Genomic DNA, 25,434 nt, shown 5'->3' on the forward strand with positions numbered 1-25,434 from the left:
GTAAAGCAAACATTTTTTTCTGATAGTTCTGCCCATGTTGTGCCACCGATGTCACATAACTCTGACCATGTAATCATCAACAACAATGTATGGCAATTTTGAATGTGAATAATACAGATCTCATACAACAGCACAGTTGACTTGGTCGTCACTGGAAAAGTCTAAGCTCTGTTGTCATAGATGGCAAAACTATGAAAAACTATGAAAAACACAAAGCTCTAGGGTTGCAGTTTTCCCAACCATTAGAGGAGCCGTGGCAATCCATCAAGGTCGGAGCATACAAATCGTCTAGGTTTTTAGTTTTTTTTTTCTGTCAATGCCATCAAGGTAAGATGGAGACAAGAAAGACTAATGTGCACCTGGAAGTAGCAGGAAGCAAAGTAGATGTTCATGTCTGCAGAGACTGTCGTCTCGGTGTTGACGATTGACAAACTTCGGTCGAGCAAATAGATTAATGAAACAGGAGATGGCACTGACAGATTGAATGGGGATGGGAGGTAAGACACCATGTGAGGTGAAGGTGTGAATCCCCACTCGAGCTGTAATGAAAATGAGAATGTGGCTCTGCGCCACAGGATCTGCCGGTAATTGGTTTAATGAATGCATTCTGTTGCCTCTGATTGAACACGTGCCCTGTGTTCACTCCTCAAGGAGCCACAGACGTCTCTGCTTCCTCCTGCAGCCTCGTTTACTCTCGCTATCACCTTGTCTGACAACATGGTGATCTGTCCACTGCTTCCTCTCTGTCTTACAATGTCCATTGTGAAGGTCGTACTGATTGTCCTTCAGAGAATACGGCGGCAATTAAGTACAGATTGTTTCTTTTGGCCTTTTCCAGCTGATGGACTTAATGACTGTGTGTGTGTGTGTGTGTGTGTGTGTGTGTGTGTGTGTGTGTGTGTGTGTGTGTGTGTGTGTGCTCTCTTGCAGATTGGCCTGTGGCACTCTGAAGATGGACTGTCCATGGAGAGAAAGCTCCCATCAATCAATGTGACGGACACCCTCTTCAACACTACTCTAACCATCACAACAATACTAGTAAGTGCTACTGTTTGCACGCCGATACTGTACGCGATCATCAGCAGAAGCCCGTGATATTACATTAGCTCAACGCCTCGGCTGATCTACGTGTGGCTGACATTCTGTGGTTGACGGACAATTACCATATCAAAAACCCATTTTGTATTTTCAGATCCAAAGGTAGTCCTCATGGGATCAGAGGAAGTGCTGTAGCTCGATTGTTTTGCCCTGAGTACTTCAGATGAGGCTACATCACAATGTATCAGCAGGAGCTAATAATCCCACTTGTCAGACATTCTCAGCCTCTGTTGTATAAATATAGATCCTGTGAGTGCTCGCCACCCTCACTCTGCTACCTGCTCCGAGGAATGCAGTTTTTAAGAAATCTGATGAATCACCTGCCATGTTAATGATCAGTAATCCTTAAAAGCTTATGAAATACAAAATGCAAGCTTTTCGTCAATGAAGGCTGACAAGCAGTTGACGATTAAACACAATAAACATGAGTGAATTATATAACAAGGAAACAATACTGTCACTCAAAATTGCTTAATACACAAAACCACCAGGGCACCTAAAACATCTCATTATTGTATTAATGAAGGGCTATAGAGCTTCAATATACCTCAATCAACTTTGTCTTAAAGCCAAAACGTTTATGTCTATGAACGTCTATGAATTTATTTATGAGCATATCAACATGGTTCACTGTTAGTCCTTCTGGATAAGTGTTTTGCTCTCAATAATATGACAAAGGAGGAACTTGACCTCCAACATTTAAATACAAGGGCACCGTTGCTGCATCCTGTGCTTAGCTCCGCCCAAGTAATTTGTGATTGGTTTGAAGAAATAAAAAATTGGCCAGATCGTTTTCCCACAATGCCAAAATTATAATGTGTGGAGCCAGACCTTCCTTTAGTTCTGACACAGGGCTGTGCAGATAGGTAACTATGTGAGACTAATATATTCTTGACTGAGCTAATTATTAACAGTGATGAATTGCTCATCAATTAATTAAGCTACCTGTTTTAATTAGTAAAGCAGATGTGTCAGAAATTTCCTTAACTCGTGAGAAGAATATAATGCTTTTTATAAGCTCAACTTTTCTGTTTTACAGTAGCTTTGATATCACATCAAAGGTGATAAATGGATTCATGTTGGAACTACTTAAAACCATTCAGCTTTTCAGTCAGCTGCATGTGTTTCGTGCCTCTCTTCCTCCCTCGATACACACAAACACACAGACAGTCGCACACACAAACCTGTCAGTCGCCCAGCTCCTCCTCCTCACTGATGAATCAGACGATAAGATACAAAGTAGCTTGTAAGCAGAGGCAATCGGCCCAATGTGTTATTCTGAGTGTCTGGCTTATCAGCTGAGGAGCCGTGGGAATGAGGGAAGAACATACTGCCATATTTTGCCTCTGAACAACTCACTGGTCTCATTGAGACTCATTGGGATTCAAATGGAACAATTCATTTCACGCTGGATGGAAAGGTTGCGAGGGGAGGATGGAGGTTTGTGTGTGTAGTACAAATGAGACATTTTTTTCACAACAGAAAGACGGTGTGAAAGAAAGAATTGGCCAAGCACAGAGCTTTGATTTCACTTTGGAGATATAGAGTCCCAGTACCAAACTTTGGAAGCCACCAAGGAGCAATTTTCAGCGCCTATCACAGCTCATTCATCATGGTGTGATTGCCATGTCGCTGTTATCTCGCTTGTGGGCGGCAGACGAGCCACAGCTGAAAGCCTCCATAAGGATTCCTTACCTGTAGCGCTGGCCTGTGTGTGTGTGTGTGTGTGTGTGTGTGTGTGTGTGTGTGTGTGTGTGTGTGTGTGTGTGTGTGTGTGTGTGTGTGTGTGTGTGTGTTTGTTTATGTGCACACTTGACATGTTCACCTGGCCTTCACAGGGCAGTTTCATTACACCTACACAGGGCCGTCATCTTCCCACTTCAATTCCACTAACAACACTGGGGGGTTGGGGCTGTCACAGAATTGATTATCATTTTACTGCAAGGCCAAAAAACGTCCGTTTTTGTAAGCATTGATTTAGTTTGTTACCTTATCTTTACTTTCTCTCACTCTTTTTCATTCGGTGGACTCGTACAAGTGTCCCACGCCAGGTTCGGCAAACGCTCCATACTTTAGATAGCTGTGTGAAAGACCAGCGTAAACATGATGAATACCATCTGTGCTTAATTGAGCATGCATCATGAGAATTGGAAATTGGCATAAGAAATGTCTACAATATACGACTATGCGTCCTGCCCTCTATGTCCTATATGGAAGTCCTGCTTTCAGAGATCCATAAAGGCCATTAAAGCTGTTTATATGATGGACTTTCTTTGCAGAATTAGAGGACCTGTTAAAGTCTAGGAATGGTGGGAAATTACGAGTGCTTTAAATGCCGTGTCATCGGATGGTTGTACTGTCACTGAAATAAAGGTAAAATGGTTCGATATGCAAAACGTCTATGCCTCAGCACTGCAACAAGGGGGCTCAAATAATTGAAGATGTTCATATTTTACTATATCAAAGCAAATTTAAATGAATAATGATATGATGCATGAATACTTTCAGAATTATGAATCAAATTGCAGAGTCAAACAGGATAATATCTACATAAGTATAAAGTGTAATTTATATAGAGTTTTAAAACTCAAAATTGCTTAAAAGTAATGAAATATACAATAAAATAGTGAAAACATAGGTTCGGATAACAGCAGGCTAACTGCACATGACTCCTACGACAGGTCTGGACCACTTGTAAACTGTTCTTACTTAAGAGAAAATAAAAAAAATGTTGAATGCAGAAAGTTCTCCTAAAGAACAAATCTGTTTGGGTAAGTGGTTCTTGCATGAGGGAGGCTTAATGTCTTTTTACCCTCAGTAGCCACACCGTATTTTCTCTATTCTATAGCTTGTCAAGCAGTAAAAAGGGTGATGTGTTTTCATTGCTATACTTTTCGTCCATTCTGATTTCACAAATCTGCATTGTTATGATGTAACTCCTGGATTTTAAGAGCTACACATCATTAGCCCTGTTCAAACCTGGCATTGACATGCATCTTGGGTAATCTGATTGCAAGTGGAAAGCTCTTAGTACAAGTGTGAATCCTCATTTAGTCTGCATATGGACACATTCATTTACACGAGTAAACCAAAGTACGTACCCATCCGGCGTGCCAATGGTGTGATATTAAAGTGCTATAACAGGTAACACATTTCCAAAAAGGCCATGGAGATATATTAACAGTGTGCCAAACAGCTTGGGCGCAAAGGAAAAGAAAACAACAACACATTTGATCTTTGCAAAGGGAAATGATCTGAGTGTTTATCTGCATATAGAGCTGGAAAGTGAGATCCGATCACAAGTGGTCACTCAAGACGCATGTGGAGAGGCATTCTAATGACAGATGTGAACTGAAATACTTCGAGCTGTTCTTTTGTGATTGCATCCCAAGACAAATGGGTATAGGTATAAACAAGGTCATATTTTCAAGTGGAGCTAGTCGATCTTGGATGATGATGATGGTGATGATGATGAGACCTCTCATCCAATTCATGAGTCCAAGGTTAACTGGAGTCAAGAAGCATCAAAATAATAATGATCTCAACTTGCAAGCAGGTATAATGGCGCCCAAGCACGCCGTGTGCCCTTCTTGTAAAAGCTGACCACCACGACTTCCTAATAAAAACACACATTCACATGATTATACACATAGAGCCACCAACCCCTTCTTCCCTCTATGCACCCAAACATACATACACCATACAATACGCATCTCATCTAAGCATAACGCCATCAAGTCCACACAAACACACACACTCAAACAGCCCAAGTCACAGGTGAACACAGTTTTTTCCACTGGATTCGTGCAAATACATGTGGTTATTACACCACAAGCAGATCATTCAACTGCCTTGGGTCTTAACACAGTATATCCCTCATTTAATTACGCTCCTAAATACCGCTCAGTGCTCACAGAATTTGTCACTCTTTGTTATTCCTCATTTTTGAAAGAAATTACATGGAGCAGAGCTTTACGTGAAGGACTATTTGGTGCCAGCTTTCGGCCATTGTTAGGGAATCATACTGTGTACATATTTAAATCAAAACTCAAGACTACTTTTCCTTTTTAATACCTGCAACCTGCTTTAAGTGCCTTCAGTAAGAGCCACTTTCTGCCTTTTTCCACTACAATTACTGTGGTCATTCCCTCAGTTTTTCCTGCACACTACCCTTGTGTGTGCTGTCATTTCCACTCACATACACATGGGTAAGGATTCAACAGTGCACATAAAGCCGACTGATAAAAGCAGACAGAGGCAGATTTGCAGGCACAGAGGCTCAGCAGCACCATGTGCATGTGCACCTGAATGTGCGCCCACACACAAGATCTGTCCCCATTTCTTGAAGTCTGGGTGTACTTGTTCTCCCTCCGTTTTCAGCTCATTTGTATTGAAATTGCTTTCTAAAAAATGCAAATGACCTGGCCCTTTTTCTAATGGCCTAGTATTTTTCCGAATATTGTTGGAGTTTCTGTGGCTCTTCTTCAAACAGAACTACCAAACCCTGTGAGAGAATTACTATATCTCAGCTGCCAGTTTGCTGGGCTCCAGAGAGCAAGTTTTTAAGGATAAGAAAACAGTAGAGGAAAGCGAGGAGGGTTGTAGGAAGACATCTTGAACACCCTGAGGTTTTAAAAGGGGAAACTCCACTGTGAACAACACTCACCGGTGCACCTGGCGCTCTGTGTCTGTATGTATGTGCGTACAAGTACTTGCTTGAGCATATGCAAGCGAGTGTGCTTCTTCCTCCAAAGTTATCAGTCCACAACCAGACTCCTCGTGGCCTGGGAATAAGAGCTGCTTTAAAAGTCTGCTTTCCTTCAAAGCTTCAAACTCATAGCTTTATTGCTGTTTTGCTGTGGTGTGCAAAATAAGGTAGATGGGATCTCCTTGTGATTCTGCCTTCATGGAACACAGCACTTTCATAGCCCTGTATAGAGTTTTCCTCCCTTTATGTAGTTATTTTTATATGACTTTGTTCTCAACTTCACAGAAGGCTTCTAGTAGAAGTGGTTCCTCGTCATTTTTCTTTGGTGGAAGTTTTCAGATGAGTATGAACTGCAGGAAATATATCAGCTATAGCAGTTGAGTTGCCATGTCTGCAACCACCACCGACCGAATTAACAAAGAAATTTGATCGGTTTAATCATTTTTTTACTTTTTAACAGACTGTGCAAACAATGCCCCTCTGTGAGCTGATGTCATTCACATACAGTGTAACAGGAAATAAATTGGGACACATTTGGAATGTTTATGTCTACAACTGTGAAATGGTCTATAGGGCAACAGGAGCTCAGTGAAAGAAAGACAAATTGAAACCAAGGAAAAGTCACAAAGAAAACAACAGAGGAGTCCCTGTGGTATTGATTGCTGTTGGGTTTTTACTGGTGTGATTGATGAATGTGTGCCAGGTCCGATTTTATTAGTCTGTGCTTACCCAAGTCAACACAGAGGGATGGAGGGAAGACAATATACAAGAGGCAGTAGTTTCTAGCCTTAGTCCAAGAGACAGAGAGAGAGAGAGAGAGAGAGAGAGAGAGAGAGAGAGCTTCCTTCTGACGGCAGCCATTTATTATGCATACAACATCCTTTTACCATTCACACATTTATCAAAAAGAAGCTGGAAAGTGAAATGTTTTTTTGCTGATTTAAGTCTTGTAGTAGGACACAAATATACATTAATCCAGACACCCTACTGGTTTAGTTAGTATGAAGAGCTGTTAAGTCACTGTAGCAGGTTTGTGTGTTTCTTCATTCCTTTCCTGCCCCTCTGTCCGGCTCGCGTTATGTAAAAAACATCTATAAAAAGCCAACCTCTGCAACATTGTTGCAGAAATTGGAAGAAGTGAAATTGTCTGACTCAATCTGGCTTGACTGCAAGTCGGTGCTTAAAAAGCGTCAGCAGTCTGTGAGCTATGACATTTGCATTTATATTGTTCCCTATGTCTGCTGAAACATGATGCATAGACATCATGTAAGGCCAGTGAGGTGTGTGGCTGTTTTAAGAATTCAATGAACAGACAAACACATGTACTTTTACAGTTTTGTACATCCAGTCCCTAAATGGCTGAAAACTTGATCAGCGTTTTGTTTATACTTCTACTTCTGTCAGGACAAAAAGGCTTTAAGGCTAATTATATGATCTATTTTTGTTTGTTTTTTGTTATAGTCAATAAAATCCATGAACAAACTAAAACCAACAATGCTTTAAGTTGTCTCTCAGTATCCTCTGACTTCTTTTACCTGTATGTGGCCATGCTGACCGGATTACATTTATACATGTATATACTAGACTTATCTTATAAGTAAGAAAATGAACAAAATGTGCAATGTTGTTTAATCATTAATGTCAGAAAGTAAATAACCTCCTTTGCAGTAAGATGTCCTTTAATATCAACTACACAGGATAATAAAACGGTGTAAACTAATATTAGGGAATTTCTATGGTAATAGTTATGTATATTGAAGGGACGTGAATAGCGACTTGAAACACTTGCTGTTTTTACTGCAATAACCCAAAACCCCAGTTTCTTCCTTACCTTAACCAAAGCAATGGACCCACTACACAGCCCCCTGTTTATTGTAACGATGGAACATGTCACAGGTTATTGTCGCTATACTGTCTGTGTCATCACACTCTGAGCCTGGTTAGATAAACTGAATCCATTTGCAGATTCTAGGTGCAGAGATTTATAGACATAGTCGATTAGTAGTCTCTAGTAGTGGTTTCTACTGTCCAATGATTCAGCAAGAAAGAGGCAGAGCTGCACAATCCTGTGTCAAAGCAATCTGAACTCCATACCCCCGACCTCCGTACACAGCCACGGGTGGAACAAAGTGGTTGCTATGACAACAGGGCAAGTCACAGTAACAGTTGTGCCACCTGATGTGCACAAAGTTCTCAAATGTTGCTGATTTCAGCAGAGCTACTATTTGTGTGGCTCTGCTGTGAGGCAAACCAATTGCCAGTCAACCAGCTACAACACAAATACTTATTTCCAGCTGTGGAGATGACAAAAACAATTTTCACTTCTATTCCAGTCCTGAAAATATATAACCCTGCTCATGCTTCACCCTTCAGAAAGCTGTCAAAGTGGCTTTAAATGGCTTTCGCGCATGACTGTGGTGAATTACACAGTACGTATTGCTCTTGAACAAGCTCGGGGTTCCACAAAGATTTGTGAGCTAGTATATATCTTGCACAAGCACGTAAACGTGTTGTTAAGACACTCAATAAAGCTTCTATCAGCAAGCAACAATAAAAAAAATAGAACTTTAGTTTCCTTTTGCTTTGTTTATTTCAAAACTGTGTCAGCACAAGAAAACACTTGGACTTGTTAATCACTGTTATCAGATCAGATGTCATGTCGCCAAAGTAAGTTAGTTTTTTCTGGATTCAAGAGCTGAGTGCATGGACAGACCAACAGTAAAGTGATACATAACGCCTTCTTTTTTATGATGTAGTGGACCCAGGCACACCAGTATGACAGTTGCATTATTTGAAAAACAGCGCAGTAAGGGTGCTCCAATATACATCACTGCTGGGCTCCTTATCTCCCGACAACATCAACTCAATGACAAGAAAATACATAAATAAACAGTCGATGGTGAGAGGAAAACTGCTTTTGTTTCTTATCCACTTTTTGCTGGATATAACAGATTGGCACACGTCTTACTGTCCCTGATTTTATTGTTTGGCTCTGCTTCAAATCCACAAATCAGTTTTCATTGAAGGCAGTAAACCTGGTGTGAACAATGACCTCCGAAGGGCATATGGGATGTTTGTACCATTCTTCCTGACAGTAAAATATTTAGTAAGGTTCTGTAAAGCAATCATTAAACATTAAAGAGGTACTCAAGCTATTTAGTAGTACACTTACAAAAAGTTGTAGAGGAATTTTTAGAAAGAAGTTGTAGCAACAGAGTTCAACATAATCAACAAATGGGTCATGCCTATTCAAATTAACTGAATAGTGCAATCCAGTATGACTTGTGTTTGCTGTGACTGCACAGTATGGCGTCATCTCGTTTATGCTCCATCTCACTTTCTCACTCTGTCAGTTGTGGATGTACTGTCTCCAATATACAAACTATGTGTGTTTTTCAGGAGAATCCGTATGTGATGCTGCGGCCGAACCACCAAGAGCTGGAGGGGAATGAGCGCTATGAAGGCTTCTGTGTGGACATGCTGAAGGAGCTGGCAGATATTCTCAAGTTCAAGTATCGTATACGGCTAGTGGGGGATGGACTGTACGGGGTTCCTGGAGCCAATGGAACATGGGCCGGCATGGTTGGAGAGCTCATATCAAGGGTAAAGAAAACACATGTGTGTTTCTGTAAACAAGCCCTACAACCATAAATCATGATTTGTATCACATACACATATAAGCACACCCGTGTCTAAAATATTTGCTTGAGGCATTCACAAACACAAAAATGTATCATTCAGCTCTCATATAGTTCATAGCTTGCAGCTTTTCTTAAAGTCAAACACACATCTTTCATTCACCAGTTTTTTTCTTAAGCATTGTATTTTTCCAAAACAGTCACAGCTTGCTGGTGGCTTGTTCCCTGTCAGCTCCTTTCCTTAAGCCTTCTGAACTGACCTCAACAGACTTTCCTCCTGATCGGTCTGTGGGGTTGCTGTTAAATCTCTGAGTGAGGTGTTACACTCCTCCAGCTACACTGTATGTGGCTCTAAACAGGCATATAAGGTTACATAATGCACAGTTCACACTACATGACTTGAGCCCAGATTTTCTGCTCGCTGACAATTTGGACGTCCGCAACAACATTTCTTAGAGGCAGGAGTTGACGCCCTGGCATGGGCCGGTCAGACAAAACAAAACAAACTGTTGGCCCAAAAGGCACGTCGGCCCATCGGGGTAAGGGCTGGTATGCCAGATGGCCTGAGGCAAATCATTGTTGGCTTAGCGTTCACATATTGGCACCTGAGCACTATGTGTGAACTGTTTATCAAAGACACGAGCCGAAGCATCCCAAACCATTCATTGCCTTTCACTGCTTATCCTGTTTATGGTCATTGGGGCGCTCAACTCGATCCCCGCTGACTTTTGACGAAGTCAGGCTTCAATCTGGACAGGTCACCAGACTATCGCAGGGCCGGTACATAGAGACAGACAACCATTCACGCTCACATTCACACCTACGGGCAATTTAGAAACATCACTTAACCTCTTTGGACTGTGGGAGAAAGCCGGAGACTAGAGAGAACCCACGCTGGCACAGGGAGAACATGCAAACTCCACACAAAAGGGCCGTCCAACCCACGATCAAACCCGGACACCTCTTGCTGTGAGACGACAGTGCTAGCCACCAATTCAATTTATTATGTGTAGCCCAAAATCACAAATCATGCAAATCACCACAAATGACCACATCATCATGCAGCCCCATCTTAGATATGTAGCATGTTAAATATCTGGACCGGTCGGAGAGTCTGTCGGGGAGCTACAGCTAATTAGAGCGGATGACATGTTGAAGGGATTATCTGTATAACAATAGGAACTTTACTGTATGTGCAGCATTTTCAACAGAGGCCAAAGTTGTTGGACTTAAAGAAACAAATACTAAAGGCACGTGGACATTTTTTTTAACACGTGTGGCATCAACAAGATCAACAATCATGACGAAAAGGAAAGTTCAGGCCGATTGCTTGTATAAAAAGTCTTGTCTCACGCATGCTACTACATCATTTCCCGTGTCACTTCTTGCATGTGTTTCTGTGACAAAACAGTCACATCTGGGATTCCTCTTGGTGAAAGAGCTTGTAGTGTGCGACCCCTTGTCGCCGGTTAGCAATGTAGTGTGAAAACCAGAAGGACTTTAAGACTCACGATTACAAGACAGCAAGTTGTGTAGTGTTAACAGTACATCGATCTGACAACTTTGAAAGTCGTGTCGTGTCAACTTGGCTTAAGCGAGCTGAGGGAGGGGAGTGAAACGGGCATCAAGAATAGTGAGGAGGAAGACTGGGTGAGGACGGGGAAAACAGGAACGAAGTAGAAAGGGATTGAGGCACTCATAAGAGGTGATCTGTCTTAATGCTGTGGGCTAATGGAGGGCAAAGCCATTACGTATGTAAAGCAAGGAGTGCCTGCTCTTGTTATTATCACAGCCTGCCACCGCCCTCGTCCCCTGTAAGTTTTGACCTTCAGAAGAGCTACGGTTTAATTCAAGGCAATGGGCGGACAAAAAAAGTCGAGATACACTTGAGAGACACTTGTCATGGGATTGGGGACATGGAGGGATGTTCCACAGTGGACAGAAAGGATTGAGCTTGTTTGGATAAAGGCTTAGAAAGGGATGGGGAAGATGGCAGAGTAAAAAAGAGATTGTGAAAGAAAACAAAGGAAAAGCCATGGCTGCAAGTTTAATGGATAAGCTGAAATGAAATATATAGTCCGTAGCAGCAAAGGAGGACAACCTTAGGTTATTCCGGACAACAGATACCTGTGTCCCTGCCAGAACCATTTAGACTGAACAATATTTCACTGTGTGAAGGTGATTAGTTTGACGGGTGTCTGAGCCTGAGCTAACAATGAAACCCGACATGCCAGCAGGAATCCTGACGGTACTTAGACCAAAAGTCTAAGTACAGTATGTCCTGGTTCCTTAATCCCCCGTGCTGCTGTTGGAGAACAGAGGCATCTCCAAAGACTGAACTCTTAAAGTCAAATGCTACATCCTAGAGGGTAATGTTTAATTCATCCCTCATCCCTTGCAAGTTTTATTTAGTCTTTTTTTTACCGGGTTACACTGAAATGATTGAATGCAAGTGAAAACGCGGGTGTGATGCAATATTGAACAGCCAAAATTACAGTGTGTTTTTTTTTATCAGTTACTCTCGCAGGCAAAACAGCAGGCAGGCAAAGGAATCCAGTAATCAATATTAATATTCTATCGTCACATGAATATTTCAGAGGCTGTTACGACCGTGTGTTCATTTTTCAAAGGATCAGTGACTTCCTTTGTTGGAAATTGCCTGGATGGTTGTCCCTGCGTGTGACTTCCTCCCGGCGCTGGAAGCAGGCGATCAGATTTTCAAACGGCGGAGAGAGAAAAAAAGACAAGGCGGAGACGCTGGGGACCGCTGATGATGGAAGGTCAAAGCCTGCGGGCTGAGGCGAGGGCAGCAGGAAACAGTAGGCTTCAATGTGGAGTGTAGGCTGGGGCGAGGTTAAAGAGATGGACATTTTGAAGTGTAACACACTAATTGGAGCACAGACGGAGCGGGATTGGGGCTTTTTAGTTGAATCTCTAAAGGTCTTCTGGTAGCATTTCAAACTTGCTTTTAAAGGTTAAAATAATTATGGAAAAACAACATACATTTTTGCATCGCACCAAAATAGATGCTGTAGCAAAAAACACTCTTTCATGCATGCCAGCTGCCGCTCTCCCCGTCTCTCTTTCCTGGAGATACAAACAGTGTTTTGCGGATTTTGAGTGGCGTCTGCAGTGCTGCAGCACAACTCCCCTCTCCTCACTCCCATCCTCCCATTCCTCTCTGTCTCCCCAATCCTCTTAGTTCTCCTGCAGCAGACAAAGAGCAATGCGTTGCTGCTTTCACTCTTTGCTCCACGGGGAGATGAAATATCCCTTGCAGTTGCACTTTGCTGGCCTGTATTATTAGCAGGGAGCTGTCCAGTATTCAGTGTACATTGACCATTTATATATGTGTGCGCGTGTGTGTCTATGCGTTTTGGGGTTTGTGTGTTTGAAAGTGTGACTTTTACCAGCAGCTGCTTTGTCAAGTGATTTATCTTGACAGTGTTCCCTTGGCCAGCCCAAATGGTTACCCTCAGCTCTCTTATGCCCTACACACACACACACACACACACACACACACACACATCGTGCCAATGCTGAATTATCCTCACCACAGATAGTGCTATTGGCGGACAAATAGGCTATGTGCTACAAAAGGGCATTATTAGGGAATTAGCATCTTGTAGCCCACTTCTTATGCCATCCTTTCAAGTTCTTAAATGATTGGTTTTGTCATAAACTCATGTTACGTCCTCACAGCTATGTTCAGTATGCCTCCGGCAGTGTGTTCACATGATTTGATTGTATTCACCCCCTGTGTTTTAGAAAGCTGACCTGGCAGTCGCAGGCCTCACCATCACAGCAGAGCGTGAAAAGGTCATTGACTTCTCCAAGCCCTTCATGACCCTCGGCATCAGCATCATGTACCGTGTCCACCTGGTGAGTTACCAGCTCTCCAAACACACGCACACACTCTAACCGATCAAACTGGCTCTCATACAGCTTGCGGACGTACCACACCAGGCTGTCAGCTTTGTCTAATAGCTGGAAAAGAACCACTCTCTCTTTTGGACTGTTGACTCTATCTCACTCAGTCGCTCCAAATCCTTCCACAAACTCTCTTCTTTTGCCCCTCATCACCTCTTTTACCGCTTAGCTATTCCATTTCCCCTGCATCTGTGTGTTTTCACAGCCATACCCTCCTCTTCCTTCTGTTTTCTCTCCTCCAACCCTTAGTCCCACTTTCTTGCTTCTTCTTCATCTTCCCAACATCCTTTCCCTGCTGCTCCTGCAGTCTCATCTTTTAATAGTGTCCAGCTCTTTTCTCTTCTCCTGTGCATTTCCTCCTTCTGTTGCTGTGTCCCCCCCGTCCTTGCAGCACCAGATGGCATGTTTTACTGTGTGAACTTCCTGATGAATGCACCAGTTTCACAATTGTTTTCTGCTTGCCCTCTGCATGGGTTTGGCCCTCCTATTCACACAAGCCAGGCCCTCCATGCTCTGAAGAGAGCAAGCCCACGGAAGAAACATTGAAACAACAGCAGTGCAGGTGGAAATGAGCCAATGTTTGCAGAGTCACCGGCCCATTAATCATCAGCCCTCCCCCAAAACCCAAGGTGACACAGCGGAGCCCATGGCACTGGCCACGGTCTCTACACTTAGGTGATCTGGCACGTGCATAGTTTCCCAGAGAGATATTTACTCATATTCCCTCTGGCTCCTGTCTCCCATTCTTGTAAATCTCCCTCCTTCTCACCTTCCCATGGTCTTCACACAGCACTAATAGGTGTCGCATTGAGAGACTCAATTGAGAATCAATCGAAGCTCACAGCAGGTACAGTAGTAAATGGGCTGCTGGGTCGCGGAGCACCTCTGAAGTGGGCGGCAGGCAGGTGGGTCACAGCATGGGGAGGTGATATGAAACTGATGTCCCTCGGGCTGAACCACAAAGTCACAGGGTTGAATTAGCACAGACTTGACCCAGTTGACACCAAATTCCTGAGGAGGCTAAAAGATTAATAAGAAGGAAACGAGTAAAGCAGGTGTTACATAGATAAAGCACTGTGTGTGGAGTTTCTGTAAAGAGAGAGAAGTATAAGACAAAAGTGGAAATTGAAGACAGGTGTTCCCCGTCTCTGTCTCTGTCCCACCATCATTTTCTCATGCTCTTTTAACTCCCCCACTGCCCCTTGGTGGTTTCTCAGATCTCACTCAAAGCAGTCCCTCAGCATGGCTCTAAAATTCGATATTTGAATTTCTGTGACTGCACTTGTTTAGTTCTACTCCAATTACTATTGATCTGAGGCACAGTGGTTTCTACAAGGGGGTTTGCTGCTTATTTCAAACTTTAAATGAAAACTTCAGTCTAATCAATAAGAACGGTGAATGCAATAAAATAAAGGTGCTGGTTGAGTATTAATTACCGTCAGACAATCTGCCATTCCATCTCTCCTCTTTGTTTGTATGTATCATACCTCTCTCTCTCTCTCTCTCTCTCTCTCTTTCTCTCTCTAGCGCACTAGTTGTATGTCTCCGCACAGCCAGAAGGCCAAAAGCATTATGTGTTCGTAATGTCTGTCTGGCATTCATCCTATTTTGTGAACACAATATCTCAGGATTGCCTGGAGGGAATTTCTTCAAAATTGGCACGAACGTCAACTTGGACTCATTGATGAACAGATTGGAATTTGGTCGACAAATATCATGGTCACAGTGACCTCACAATACACATGTTTGGCTATAACTCAAGAATTGATGTGCCAAAAATTACAATCTCACAGATATGTCCGAAATAATGAAGTGATGACATTTTGGAGAGACATGGGTGTCGACTGCAACTTTACTGGTTGGCGGACAGGGGCATGCAATTGCATTCTCTTTCTTTGTGCATCTTTTTTGTATTGTCATTAATCTCTATTTATGAAGACTGTTACACATATTCTCATTTTGTGCCAGTCAATATTGACCATATTTTTTTCAGTATCAAAAATATATTAAAAGGTATAATCTTGTTTTGTTGAAATTACTCACGTGCGTCACAAAGCTATCTCAAATTGTTTCCCGAACATCACTGCCTTTAAGCACCATTCAGACCAAATTAATTTCCTGTATGAAACCGCAGAAGCCTTGACTGAAACTCCTGGTTCCTCCACTCAAAAAACTGTCAACTGTCATAGTTCACTTTTCCATGTTGCATTTAGAACAACAGCCCACCACATCCATCCATTCATCCATCCATCCATTATCAGCCGCTTATCCGGGGTCGGGTCGCGGTGGCAGCAGGTTCAGCAGGCCGACCCAGGCTTCCCTCTCACCCGCAACACTTTCCAGCTCATTCTGGGGGATCCCGAGGCGTTCCAAGGCCAGCCGGGAGATATAATCCCTCCAGCGTGTCCTCGGTCTTCCCCGGGGTCTCCTACCAGTTGGACGTGCCTGGAAAACCTCTAATGGGAGGCGTCCAGGAGGCATCCTGACTAGATGCCCAAACCACCTCAGCTGACTCCTTTTGACACGAAGGAGCAGCGACTCGACTCCAAGCTCCTTGCTGATGTCCGAGCTCCTTACCCTATCTCTAAGGGTGAGCCCGGCCACCCTGCGGAGGAAGCTCATTTCAGCCGCTTGTATTCGAGATCTCGTTCTTTCGGTCACGACCCAGAGTTTGTGACCATAGGTGAGGGTTGGAACATAGACCGACCAGTAAATGGAGAGCTTTGCCTTCCGGCTCAGCTCCCTCTTCACCAGGACGGACCGGTACAGCGCCTGTTTTATTGCTGCAGCCGCACCGGTCCGTCTGTCGATCTCCCGCTCCACCTTACCCTCACTCGTGAACAAGACCCCGAGATACTTGAACTCCTTCGCTTGGGGTAGGCAGTTTGTCCCCACCTGGAGGGAGCAATCCACCGGTTTCCGGCAGAGCACCATGGCCTCAGATTTGGAGGCGCTAACTCTCATCCCTGCCGCTTCACACTCGGCTGCAAAACGCCCCAGTGAATGCTGGAGGTCACAGTCCGAGGAGGCAAACAGGACCACATCATCTGCGAACAGCAGAGAGGCGATCCCGAGACTCCCGAACCGGATCCTCTCCGCCCCCTGGCTGCGCCTAGATATCCTGTCCATGAAGGTCACGAACAGGACCGGTGATAAAGGGCAGCCCTGGCGGAGGCCAACACCCACCGGGAACGTGTCTGACTTATTACCGAGGATACGAACACAGCTCCTACTGCAGGCGTGCAAAGACCGGATAGCCCGTGCCAACGGGTCCGGCACCCCATACTCCCGCAGCACCCCCCACAAAAACCCCCGAGGGACCCGGTCGAAAGCCTTCTCCAAGTCCACAAAGCACATGTAGACTGGTTGGGCAAACTCCCAGGACCCCTCCAGTAGTCTTGCAAGGGTAAAGAGCTGGTCCACTGTTCCACGACCGGGACGGAATCCGCACTGCTCGTCTTGAATCTGAGGTTCGACAAGCGGTCGGAGCCTCCTTTCCAGCACCCTGGCATAAGCTTTTCCCGGGAGGCTGAGCAGTGTGATGCCACGATAGTTTGAGCACACTCTCCGGTCCCCCTTCTTGAAGATGGGAACCACCACCCCGGTCTGCCAGTCCATGGGCACTGTTCCCGACCCCCATGCGACACTGAAAAGGCGTGTCAACCAAGACAGCCCAACAATGTCCAGCGCTTTCAGCATCTCAGGGCGGATCTCATCCACCCCTGGCGCCTTGCCACCAAGGAGCTTTTTGACTACCTTAGCGACCTCTGCCAGGGATATGGGAGAAACCACCCCAAAGACTTCCGGCGCTGCCCCCTCTCCGGGGGACATGTTAGCCGGGTTTAGGAGTTCCTCAAAGTGCTCTTTCCACCGCCCGACGATGTCCCCAGTCCGGGTCAGCAGTTCCCCCCCCCCCCCTGCTGAGAACAGCCTGGGGTAGGCCCTGCTTTCCCTTCCTGAGCCGTCGGATGGTTTGCCAGAACTTCCTTGAGGCCAACCGAAAGTCCTTCTCCATGGCCTCCCCGAACTCCTCCCATGCCCGAGTTTTAGCATCCGCGACCATCGCAGCTGCAGCCCTTCTGGCCTGCCGGTACCCGTCAGCTGCTTCAGGAGACCCCTGGGCCAGCCAGGCCCGAAAGGCCTCCTTCTTCAGTTTGACGGCTTCCCTCACCCCCGGTGTCCACCACCGGGTTCTCGGGTTGCCGCCACGACAAGCACCGATGACCTTCCGGCCACAGCTCCGAGCAGCCGCGTCCACAATAGAGGCTTTGAACATGGTCCACTCGGGTTCCATGTCCCCAGCCTCCCTCGGGATTTGTGAGAAGTTCTTCCGGAGGTGGGAGTTGAAGACCTCCCGGACAGGATCCTCCGCCAGACGTTCCCAGTTCACCCTCACTGCACGTTTGGGCTTGCCAGGTCTTTCTAGCCGACTCCCCCACCACAACACATGTTTATAAAAACAATTGTCAGTGTTTTACATAACACGAAGCAACAGGAGGTCTGATATTCTGAAGAGATCCTTGTTGCCTTGTATACTCACTCTGTTGTATGATGTCTGGGTCACGAATAAAAAATATAGGAACAAATCTCAGACAGCTTGCAGCATGTCTGCAGAAAACAATCTCTACCTGTCTGGGTTCTCCAGCTGGCTTGCCTGAATATCTTGTTACTGGTTATACGTGTGTAGGTATGTACTATAGTCATGTGGCATATGGTTTGAGGCCATATAAATAGCCCATATAAATAAATTAGATTTGCTTTTACACACAAATCAAAAAGCTTAACTTCACCTCAGCAGCCAGTACGATATGTGAATTGGCCACAGAGTTAATAACCCAGACATAACCTAAAGCGCCTGTCAACCTCTTAAAAACTCATAAAAACCGTCCCTCCCATTACATTCATCATCTGGAGAACAAAGAGCCATTTGCTGTAACCAAAGACCCCAACACTCCGATGTATGTTATTTCTCTGCCAGTTCCATTAAGTAAACACTTCCTATATTTTGGGGACTGTGCGGCAAAGTAAGCTCATTGTGCTTAAGAGAGAATCATAGAGCAGCACTTAGTTAGACACAGCAGCTAATTAAGGGTGAGTGAAAGCTGTGTCAGATTCAGCAGCTGCCCTGAGGGTAGAGTACAGCACACGGAGCTTTATTGACTCTTTGGCCTTAAACACAATTACGCATGTAGCCTTGCACCTTGCACACACACACACACACACACACACACACACACACACACACACACACACACACACACACACACACACATTTTCCCATTGTAATGTACAAAACACACAGACAAAGTCAGACAAGATCCCTGTAGACAGCAGGATGTTGTTATGAATATGACCCTGTAACCTCTGCCAAATCAGCTGCTCTCTGAAGATTGCACCTGCGGCTATCTCAGCAACGGTAACAACTGATGGCGTCGAGTCTGACACAAAAAGAAAGGCACACACTATCAAAGAGCTCAGAAAAAAAGACAGAAGGTGGAGAGACACAGCAAGGGAAAGGAAGAAAACAAAAGAGAATTAGTAAGAAATGGGCAGAAAGAGAAGCAACAGGAGCGGAGAGAAGAAGAGCAAGAGTTGAAATGACAATGGGAAGTCTCCTTCAGTGAGTCAGTATTCAGGCAGCCTCGGGGGGCAACCGTGTGGTATGAATACCAAAAGGCAGGATGACTAGCTGAAATCCTTGACTGGATAACCTCACCAGCTCCTTCAGCCCTGGCATGCAATCCCATGGGAGGGCGGTGCATAGAAGGAGGGACAGTGGGAAGTAGAGACAGAACAAGGGCAGTGCAAGGTAACAATGAATGAGCGCTTCATCTGCATGTTAAGAGGAAAGAGGGATATACACATACTATAATAGGCAGCAATTCCTCGGTATTCTATTTGTTGCGATGTACTCATAAAACAGGTCGTAAAGGATGCTTTGCCCTCTGCACCACGTCTGCATTCTCTTCCGTCCTTTGATTTGCCTCACGCCCTCTTATCATCTTAACGTGACGATAAAGCTTTATAAAATGATTCCCCGGCCTCTAATAAAAATAACTCACACACGGCAGCAAATGTTTATCCGTGAAGAGCAAGAGCAGCCTTTGGCTATAATTCATACTCATGTACACACATGTGGTGCTTGTTCTACTCCCTTTATTGCGTATTGTTTACTTTTGGTATCTTAATTATGAATTATGAATGACCATATTTTTTGTTTGTTTGGTCATTAAATCATAGATCCTAGATTAACTACCAGATTAGCCATGGTTGCTGTGTTTTCATCAGCCTGAAGTCAGCTACCTGCTGCCTCTGTGTTTAGCATTGGTGCTCTCTACGCACTCGGTTGCCCAAGCACGTACTCTATCTGCCCTGCTGCAGATGACTGACAGCAAAGACAGCTGCCGACAAGCTTTGAAATACAAGCACACACAAACACGTCAGCTTCTGACAGTCTGTCTTGCACACAGACTCACCTTCCAAAATGAAGAGATAGCAGACCACCTATATTACCTGTTTAAACTATAATAGTAATGTATCCTTGTGGAAATTCTTCTCTGCATTTGACCCATCCTTGGTTAAGGAGCAGTGGGCTGCCCTGTGGGGTGCCTGGGGAGCTAGGGGTTCAGTGTCTTGCTCAGGGACACTTCAACATGTGAACTGTGGGGGGACTGGGGATGGAACCGGCTACCTTGTGGTTACGGGACGACCACTCACCCCCCTGACCTACAGCCGGATGGACTGGGACGCAAATGTGGTTTGGTAAATCGCCCTCTCAAGTCAATTTATCACTGATAATCTATGAATTACTAAATACACTCAATATTTGTGTCCATAAGTTATTAATAACTGTGCTAACATCAGTGACACTATGCCCTCAGTTGTAGAGATGAATCAGTGGTAAATATCTGTGAAGGACAGATGCACCTGTGACGTCTTAGAGGCTGTCCTGACACACCTTAGCGGGCAGTCGACTGACATCCGTGCTGAAATCCCTCCAGCTAAACCTCCGTCACTGGTTCTAAGTGCTTTGACACAAACACCGAAGTTAAAGCGCTGTGACCCTCCCCCGCCTCCACAACTCTCTCCACAACCATCCTCTATCTCCCCTACCCGACATTGGTTGATATCTTTTGGGTCCGGACTACAAGGTTAATGACACCACTGATTATCTCCAGGAACAGTCGGGGCCCTGTATGAAGTTAGCCTTCTTAATTCCTGTCCTGACTTATCGAAAAGGAAAGGTAAGGCTGTGAAGAAACATTAGTAAATCTGCAAATTTATCCAATTTAACATTCATTCCTCGTCAGCTTGTCCAAAGAAATAGGGCAAATATAGTTTTAAACAAATTAAACTTAGCTTTATTAAATGTCAGGTCTCTGTCAGGAAAAACATTTTTAATCAATGATTTCATTATTAAGCACAAACTTGATTTTTTGTTTTTAACCGAAACTTGGTTAGACCAAGATAACAGTGCAGCTGTTCTTATTGAAGCAACACCTCCCAACTTCAGTTTCATGAGTGAAACAAGAGTGCATAAGAAAGGAGGTGGAGTTGCTATTTTATATAATGAGTCTCTTCAATGCAAGCAGATGTCTTTTGGTCATTTTACTTCCTTTGAATATGTGGCTCTCAATTCCACGCAAGTTTTATTCCTCAACATTTACAGACCACCTAAATACTGTGCAACCTTCTTTGATGAGTTTACTGAACTGCTGTCTATAATCTGTATTGATTTTGATTGTGTTGTCATTGTTGGTGATTTTAATATCCATGTTGATAATCCCCAGGACAGAGGGTCTATAGAGCTATGTGGTGTCCTTGATAACTATGATCTGACTCAGCATGTAACAGGTCCCACCCACAATAAGGGGCACACTCTAGACCTAATCATCACCAAAGGTCTGGACATTTCCAAGGTTGATGTGACGGATGTTGCACTCTCTGATCATTCCTGTGTTTTCTTTGAGAGTGCAATCTCCCTGCACACAAATGTCCAAACCAAGGTTGTGACAAAGCGTTACATCACTGAAAACACCAGTGAACTATTTATTCAGAAGTTCTGCTCCACACCAGGCCTCTCTTGCATCTCAGTCAATGAGCTTGTGGATGGCTTCAATTCTAAAGTTAAAAATGTTATTGACGCCATTGCACCCACTAAGGTGAAGGTTGTCTCGGGTAAGAAAAGATCCCCTTGGAGAAATGCCACACTGGTCAGAATAGAGAAAAGAGAGTGTTGGAAAGCTGAACACAGGTGGCGAAAAACTAATCTCCAGGTTCACTGTGGTATCTATAAAGAGAGACTTCACAATTATAATTTGGAACTTAGAAATGCAAGACAGGCCTTCTTCTCTGACATCATAACCAAAAACAAAAACAATACACGCGCCTTATTTGCTACCGTGGACAGGCTAACAAACCCTCCGGTGTCGGTAACGGCTACGCTCCAATCCACCTGGGCATGCAATCAATTTGCCTCCTATTTTGCTGATAAAATTCAGAAAATTAGACAAGCAGTCGGTGGCTCCACACCAACCACAGGATATGTGTTGTCCCCATCTTTAAATAGCATCCATTCAAATATCATGACACAATTTCACTCAATTAACCAAAGAAGCCTAGAAGACATTATACAACATCTGAACACATGCTCCTGCTGCTTGGATATTCTACCAACACACTTTTTCAAAAATATTTCACACTGCATGACCGCTGATCTTTTACAAATTGTAAACACATCCCTTCTCTCAGGTGTCTTCCCACAAGCCCTAAAAACTGCAGTTATTAAACCACTTCTAAAGAAGGCTAGTTTAGACCCCGAAATATTGAAAAACTATAGACCAATATCAAACCTCCCATTCTTAAGTAAAATAATGGAAAAAGCGGTTTTTCAACAGCTGAACAACTTCTTGGCCGAAAATAACTGTTTCGATGTCTTCCAGTCCGGCATTCGTCAGCACCACAGTACTGAAACTGCTCTTGTTAGGTTAAGGTTGTTAAGGTTTAAGTGGATGTCAACGACATCCACTTAAACACAGGCAGTGGCAGAACCTCAGTCTTAGTATTACTGGATCTCAGTGCTGCATTCGACACGGTTGATCATGACATACTACTAGACAGACTGAAAGTCTGGGTAGGACTCTCTGGCGCAGCACTTAACTGGTTTGAATCCTACTTGAAGGACCGACAATACTTTGTGTCGGTAGCTAATTACACATCAGAGCTGACTAGGATGACGTGGTGTTCCCCAAGGTTCAATACTGGGGCCTCTTCTGTTCAACATCTACATGCTTCCACTGGCTCAGATTATGAAAAACAACAAAGTGTGTTATCATAATTATGCAGATGACACACAACTCTACATAACTATATCACCAGGGGACTATAGTCCCATACAAAGGCTGGCTAAATGCATTGAAGAAATCAATAACTGGATGTGCCAGAATTTTCTTCAATTAAATCAAGATAAAACAGAAGTAATTGTTTTTGGTCCCAAGGACGAACGATTGAAAGTTAGTGCTCAGCTTCAATCACTAATGTTAAAAACCTCAAACAAAGCCAGAAATCTAGGTGTAGTTATGGATTCAGACCTCAACCTGAACAGCCATATCAAGACAATTACAAAATCAGCCTACTATCACCTGAAGAATATATCAAGGGTTAGAGGACTTATGTCTCAACAGGATCTGGAGAAACTTGTCCATGCATTTATCTTCAGTGGACTTGACTACTGTTACGGTGTGTTCACAGGCCTCTGTAAAAAGTCAATCAGAAAGCTGCAGCTGATTCAGAACGCTGCAGCTCGAGTCCTCACTAAGACCAGGAAAGTGGATCACATCACTCCAGTTCTGAGGTCTTTGCACTGTCTCCCTGTCAAACAAAGAATTGACTTTAAAATCCTGCTGCTGGTTTTTAAAGCACTGAATGGTTTAGGGCATAAGTATGTTTGTGATCTGCTGCTACATTATGAACCATCCCGGCCACTCGGGTCGTCTGGGACGGGTCTACTTTCTGTTCCAAGAGTCAGAACTAAACATGGAGAAGCAGCGTTCAGCTTTTCTGCTCCACATATCTGGAACAAGGTCCCTGAAAGCTGCAGGTCTGCTGAGACCCTCAGCTCCTTTAAGTCCACATTGAAGACTTTTCTGTTTGCTGCTGCCTTTAATTGAACCAGATTCAATTGCTGCATCTCACTACTGCATTTTATTTCTTAAATTGCACTGCAACTTTTATTCAACTTTTATTTTTAAGTTGCTTTTTCTACTTTTATTTAGTTTTTTGACTGTTTTAATGTTTTACTGTTTTAATGTTTTCTTAACTGTTTTTAAATCTGCATTATGTTTTGATGCTTTTAATGGTTTTATGTGAAGCACTTTGAATCGCCTTGTTGTTGAAATGTGCTATACAAATAAACGTGCCTTGCCTTGCCTTGTCTTGACACGGGAGGGTTTTCAGCTGATTTGGCTCACCTGGGCCCTTGACCGCTAAATGCTGGCCCCTGTGCCAATCCAAATATCCCTCCTTGACTCCTCTCTCCTTGTTCCTCGATCACTTGATCCCAAATTCAATGGAGACCCGCCACCTTGAAGGGGTGTAGGAGAGAGGTGTTTGTATCCCAAACAAAACTAAAGTAAAGTACACTTTGCCAACTTGTAACTTGAGTCGTTAGTCCCGTGATTCGTTAGTCATGTGAGTCGTTAGTGACGTGATGCGTTAGTCGCGTGAGTCGTTAGTCACGTGAGTCGTTAGTCACTTACTAGTGACGCAAGTGGAACTAAAGTTAACGTTAACCATGCTCTTTTCATAAACCTAACTAAGTGGTTTTAGTTGCCTCCGAGTTGGGAGTGAGAATGTGTTGGATCTACCCACTCCATTGTTGGTTTTGTGTTTTTATTATTTTTAGTAAATGATGTTTGATTTAAGTATAACCTTGCATGGACTCCCTCCTTGTCACACAGTGTGTCATAATGTCTTTACATAACAAGAAACAGGAGTCTGTCAGTCTGTCTATGAGCCACCTCCACTTAAACAAGGATTCAGTCGTGCACTTACTGTACTGCAATTTAGGAAGCTGTGGGAAAGCCAATTTAAACCTGCCCACTCTCCCCCCAGTAAAGTAGTCTCCCAGCGGCCGGGACAGAGGCGGAAGGACCGCAGGGTGTAATGCTTGTCTTTTTGCCATGTCATAGCACTATAAAAATACTTTTTTCCCCATTGACTTATATTGGGAAAGAGAGATTTGTAACTCAGTGTATTTTTGTTGTTGTTGAGGTAAATCAACATGAACACTTGCACAGCCCTTGTTTAAATCATTAGGTTCTAAAAGTTGTTAAATGAGATTAAAAAAAAATTAAAAAAGAGTTATTTTCTGTCTTTGAACGAGCTGGAGAACAAGGCTGGACTCAGTGTTAGGAGATGGGATTATAGAAAACGCTAGTGCGCATGCTCTATGGTCTCCATAATGTAGAAGAATTCAGGTAATTATATCTTAAATCTGACGTTTTTTCTTCATGCACCACTAAGCAACTTTTATAGGAATTAACGGTGCAGCGCCTTGGACGCCGTATCCAGTTCTCTTTATACATTCATAGGTTTACTTTTTTGCATTTTTCAAAGTTATGCAGTGGATGGAATTAGGCCCAGACCTGGGGGTGAAGTTAGACTTTAAGGACCCTACAATGTTTGTAAAATGGAAAATAATGTTTCCAGGAAACTATCCTGACACATTGTGGATACATCCACACATATTTTTCATGCATTTTGTGCAGTGCCCAATTTATCGGAATGTCGTACTCATTAGTGTGCCTCTTGCAGCCTCACCATGGATAATTTCCCTTCCAACTCCTGAAAACATTGTCTTTAAATGTTTAAGCACACATGTTATACCACAACATATACCACTGTTGTCCTTTTTTTATTTATTTCTCTCCTCCTACATTTCTCTCTGTCTCTATTTCTGCTTTGCTCTTCTGCACCTTCACCTCTCCACATCTCCACTAACCGTATCTCTGCGGATCTATTCATTTTATTAATAGCACCTTGGTGGGAGCTTAAAGATGT

General features: G+C 43.8%; 1 protein-coding gene across 2 annotated transcripts in view; it reads left to right on the top strand.

Moving 5' to 3' along the window:
* Nucleotides 1–25,434, top strand: part of grik4 (glutamate receptor, ionotropic, kainate 4) — a gene marked incomplete at both ends in the record, with an annotated part of 146,028 nt that overhangs the window by 112,651 nt on the left and 7,943 nt on the right. For both annotated transcript variants that reach the window (XM_079225464.1, XM_079225465.1), the window contains 3 exons: nt 931–1,038; nt 9,206–9,409; nt 13,213–13,326. In XM_079225464.1, coding sequence (XP_079081590.1) covers nt 931–1,038; nt 9,206–9,409; nt 13,213–13,326 — 426 coding nt within the window. The remainder of the gene's footprint in view (nt 1–930; nt 1,039–9,205; nt 9,410–13,212; nt 13,327–25,434) is intronic.

Source organism: Taurulus bubalis, assembly GCF_910589615.1.
Source record: "Taurulus bubalis genome assembly, chromosome: 10".
NCBI lineage: Eukaryota > Metazoa > Chordata > Actinopteri > Perciformes > Cottidae > Taurulus > Taurulus bubalis.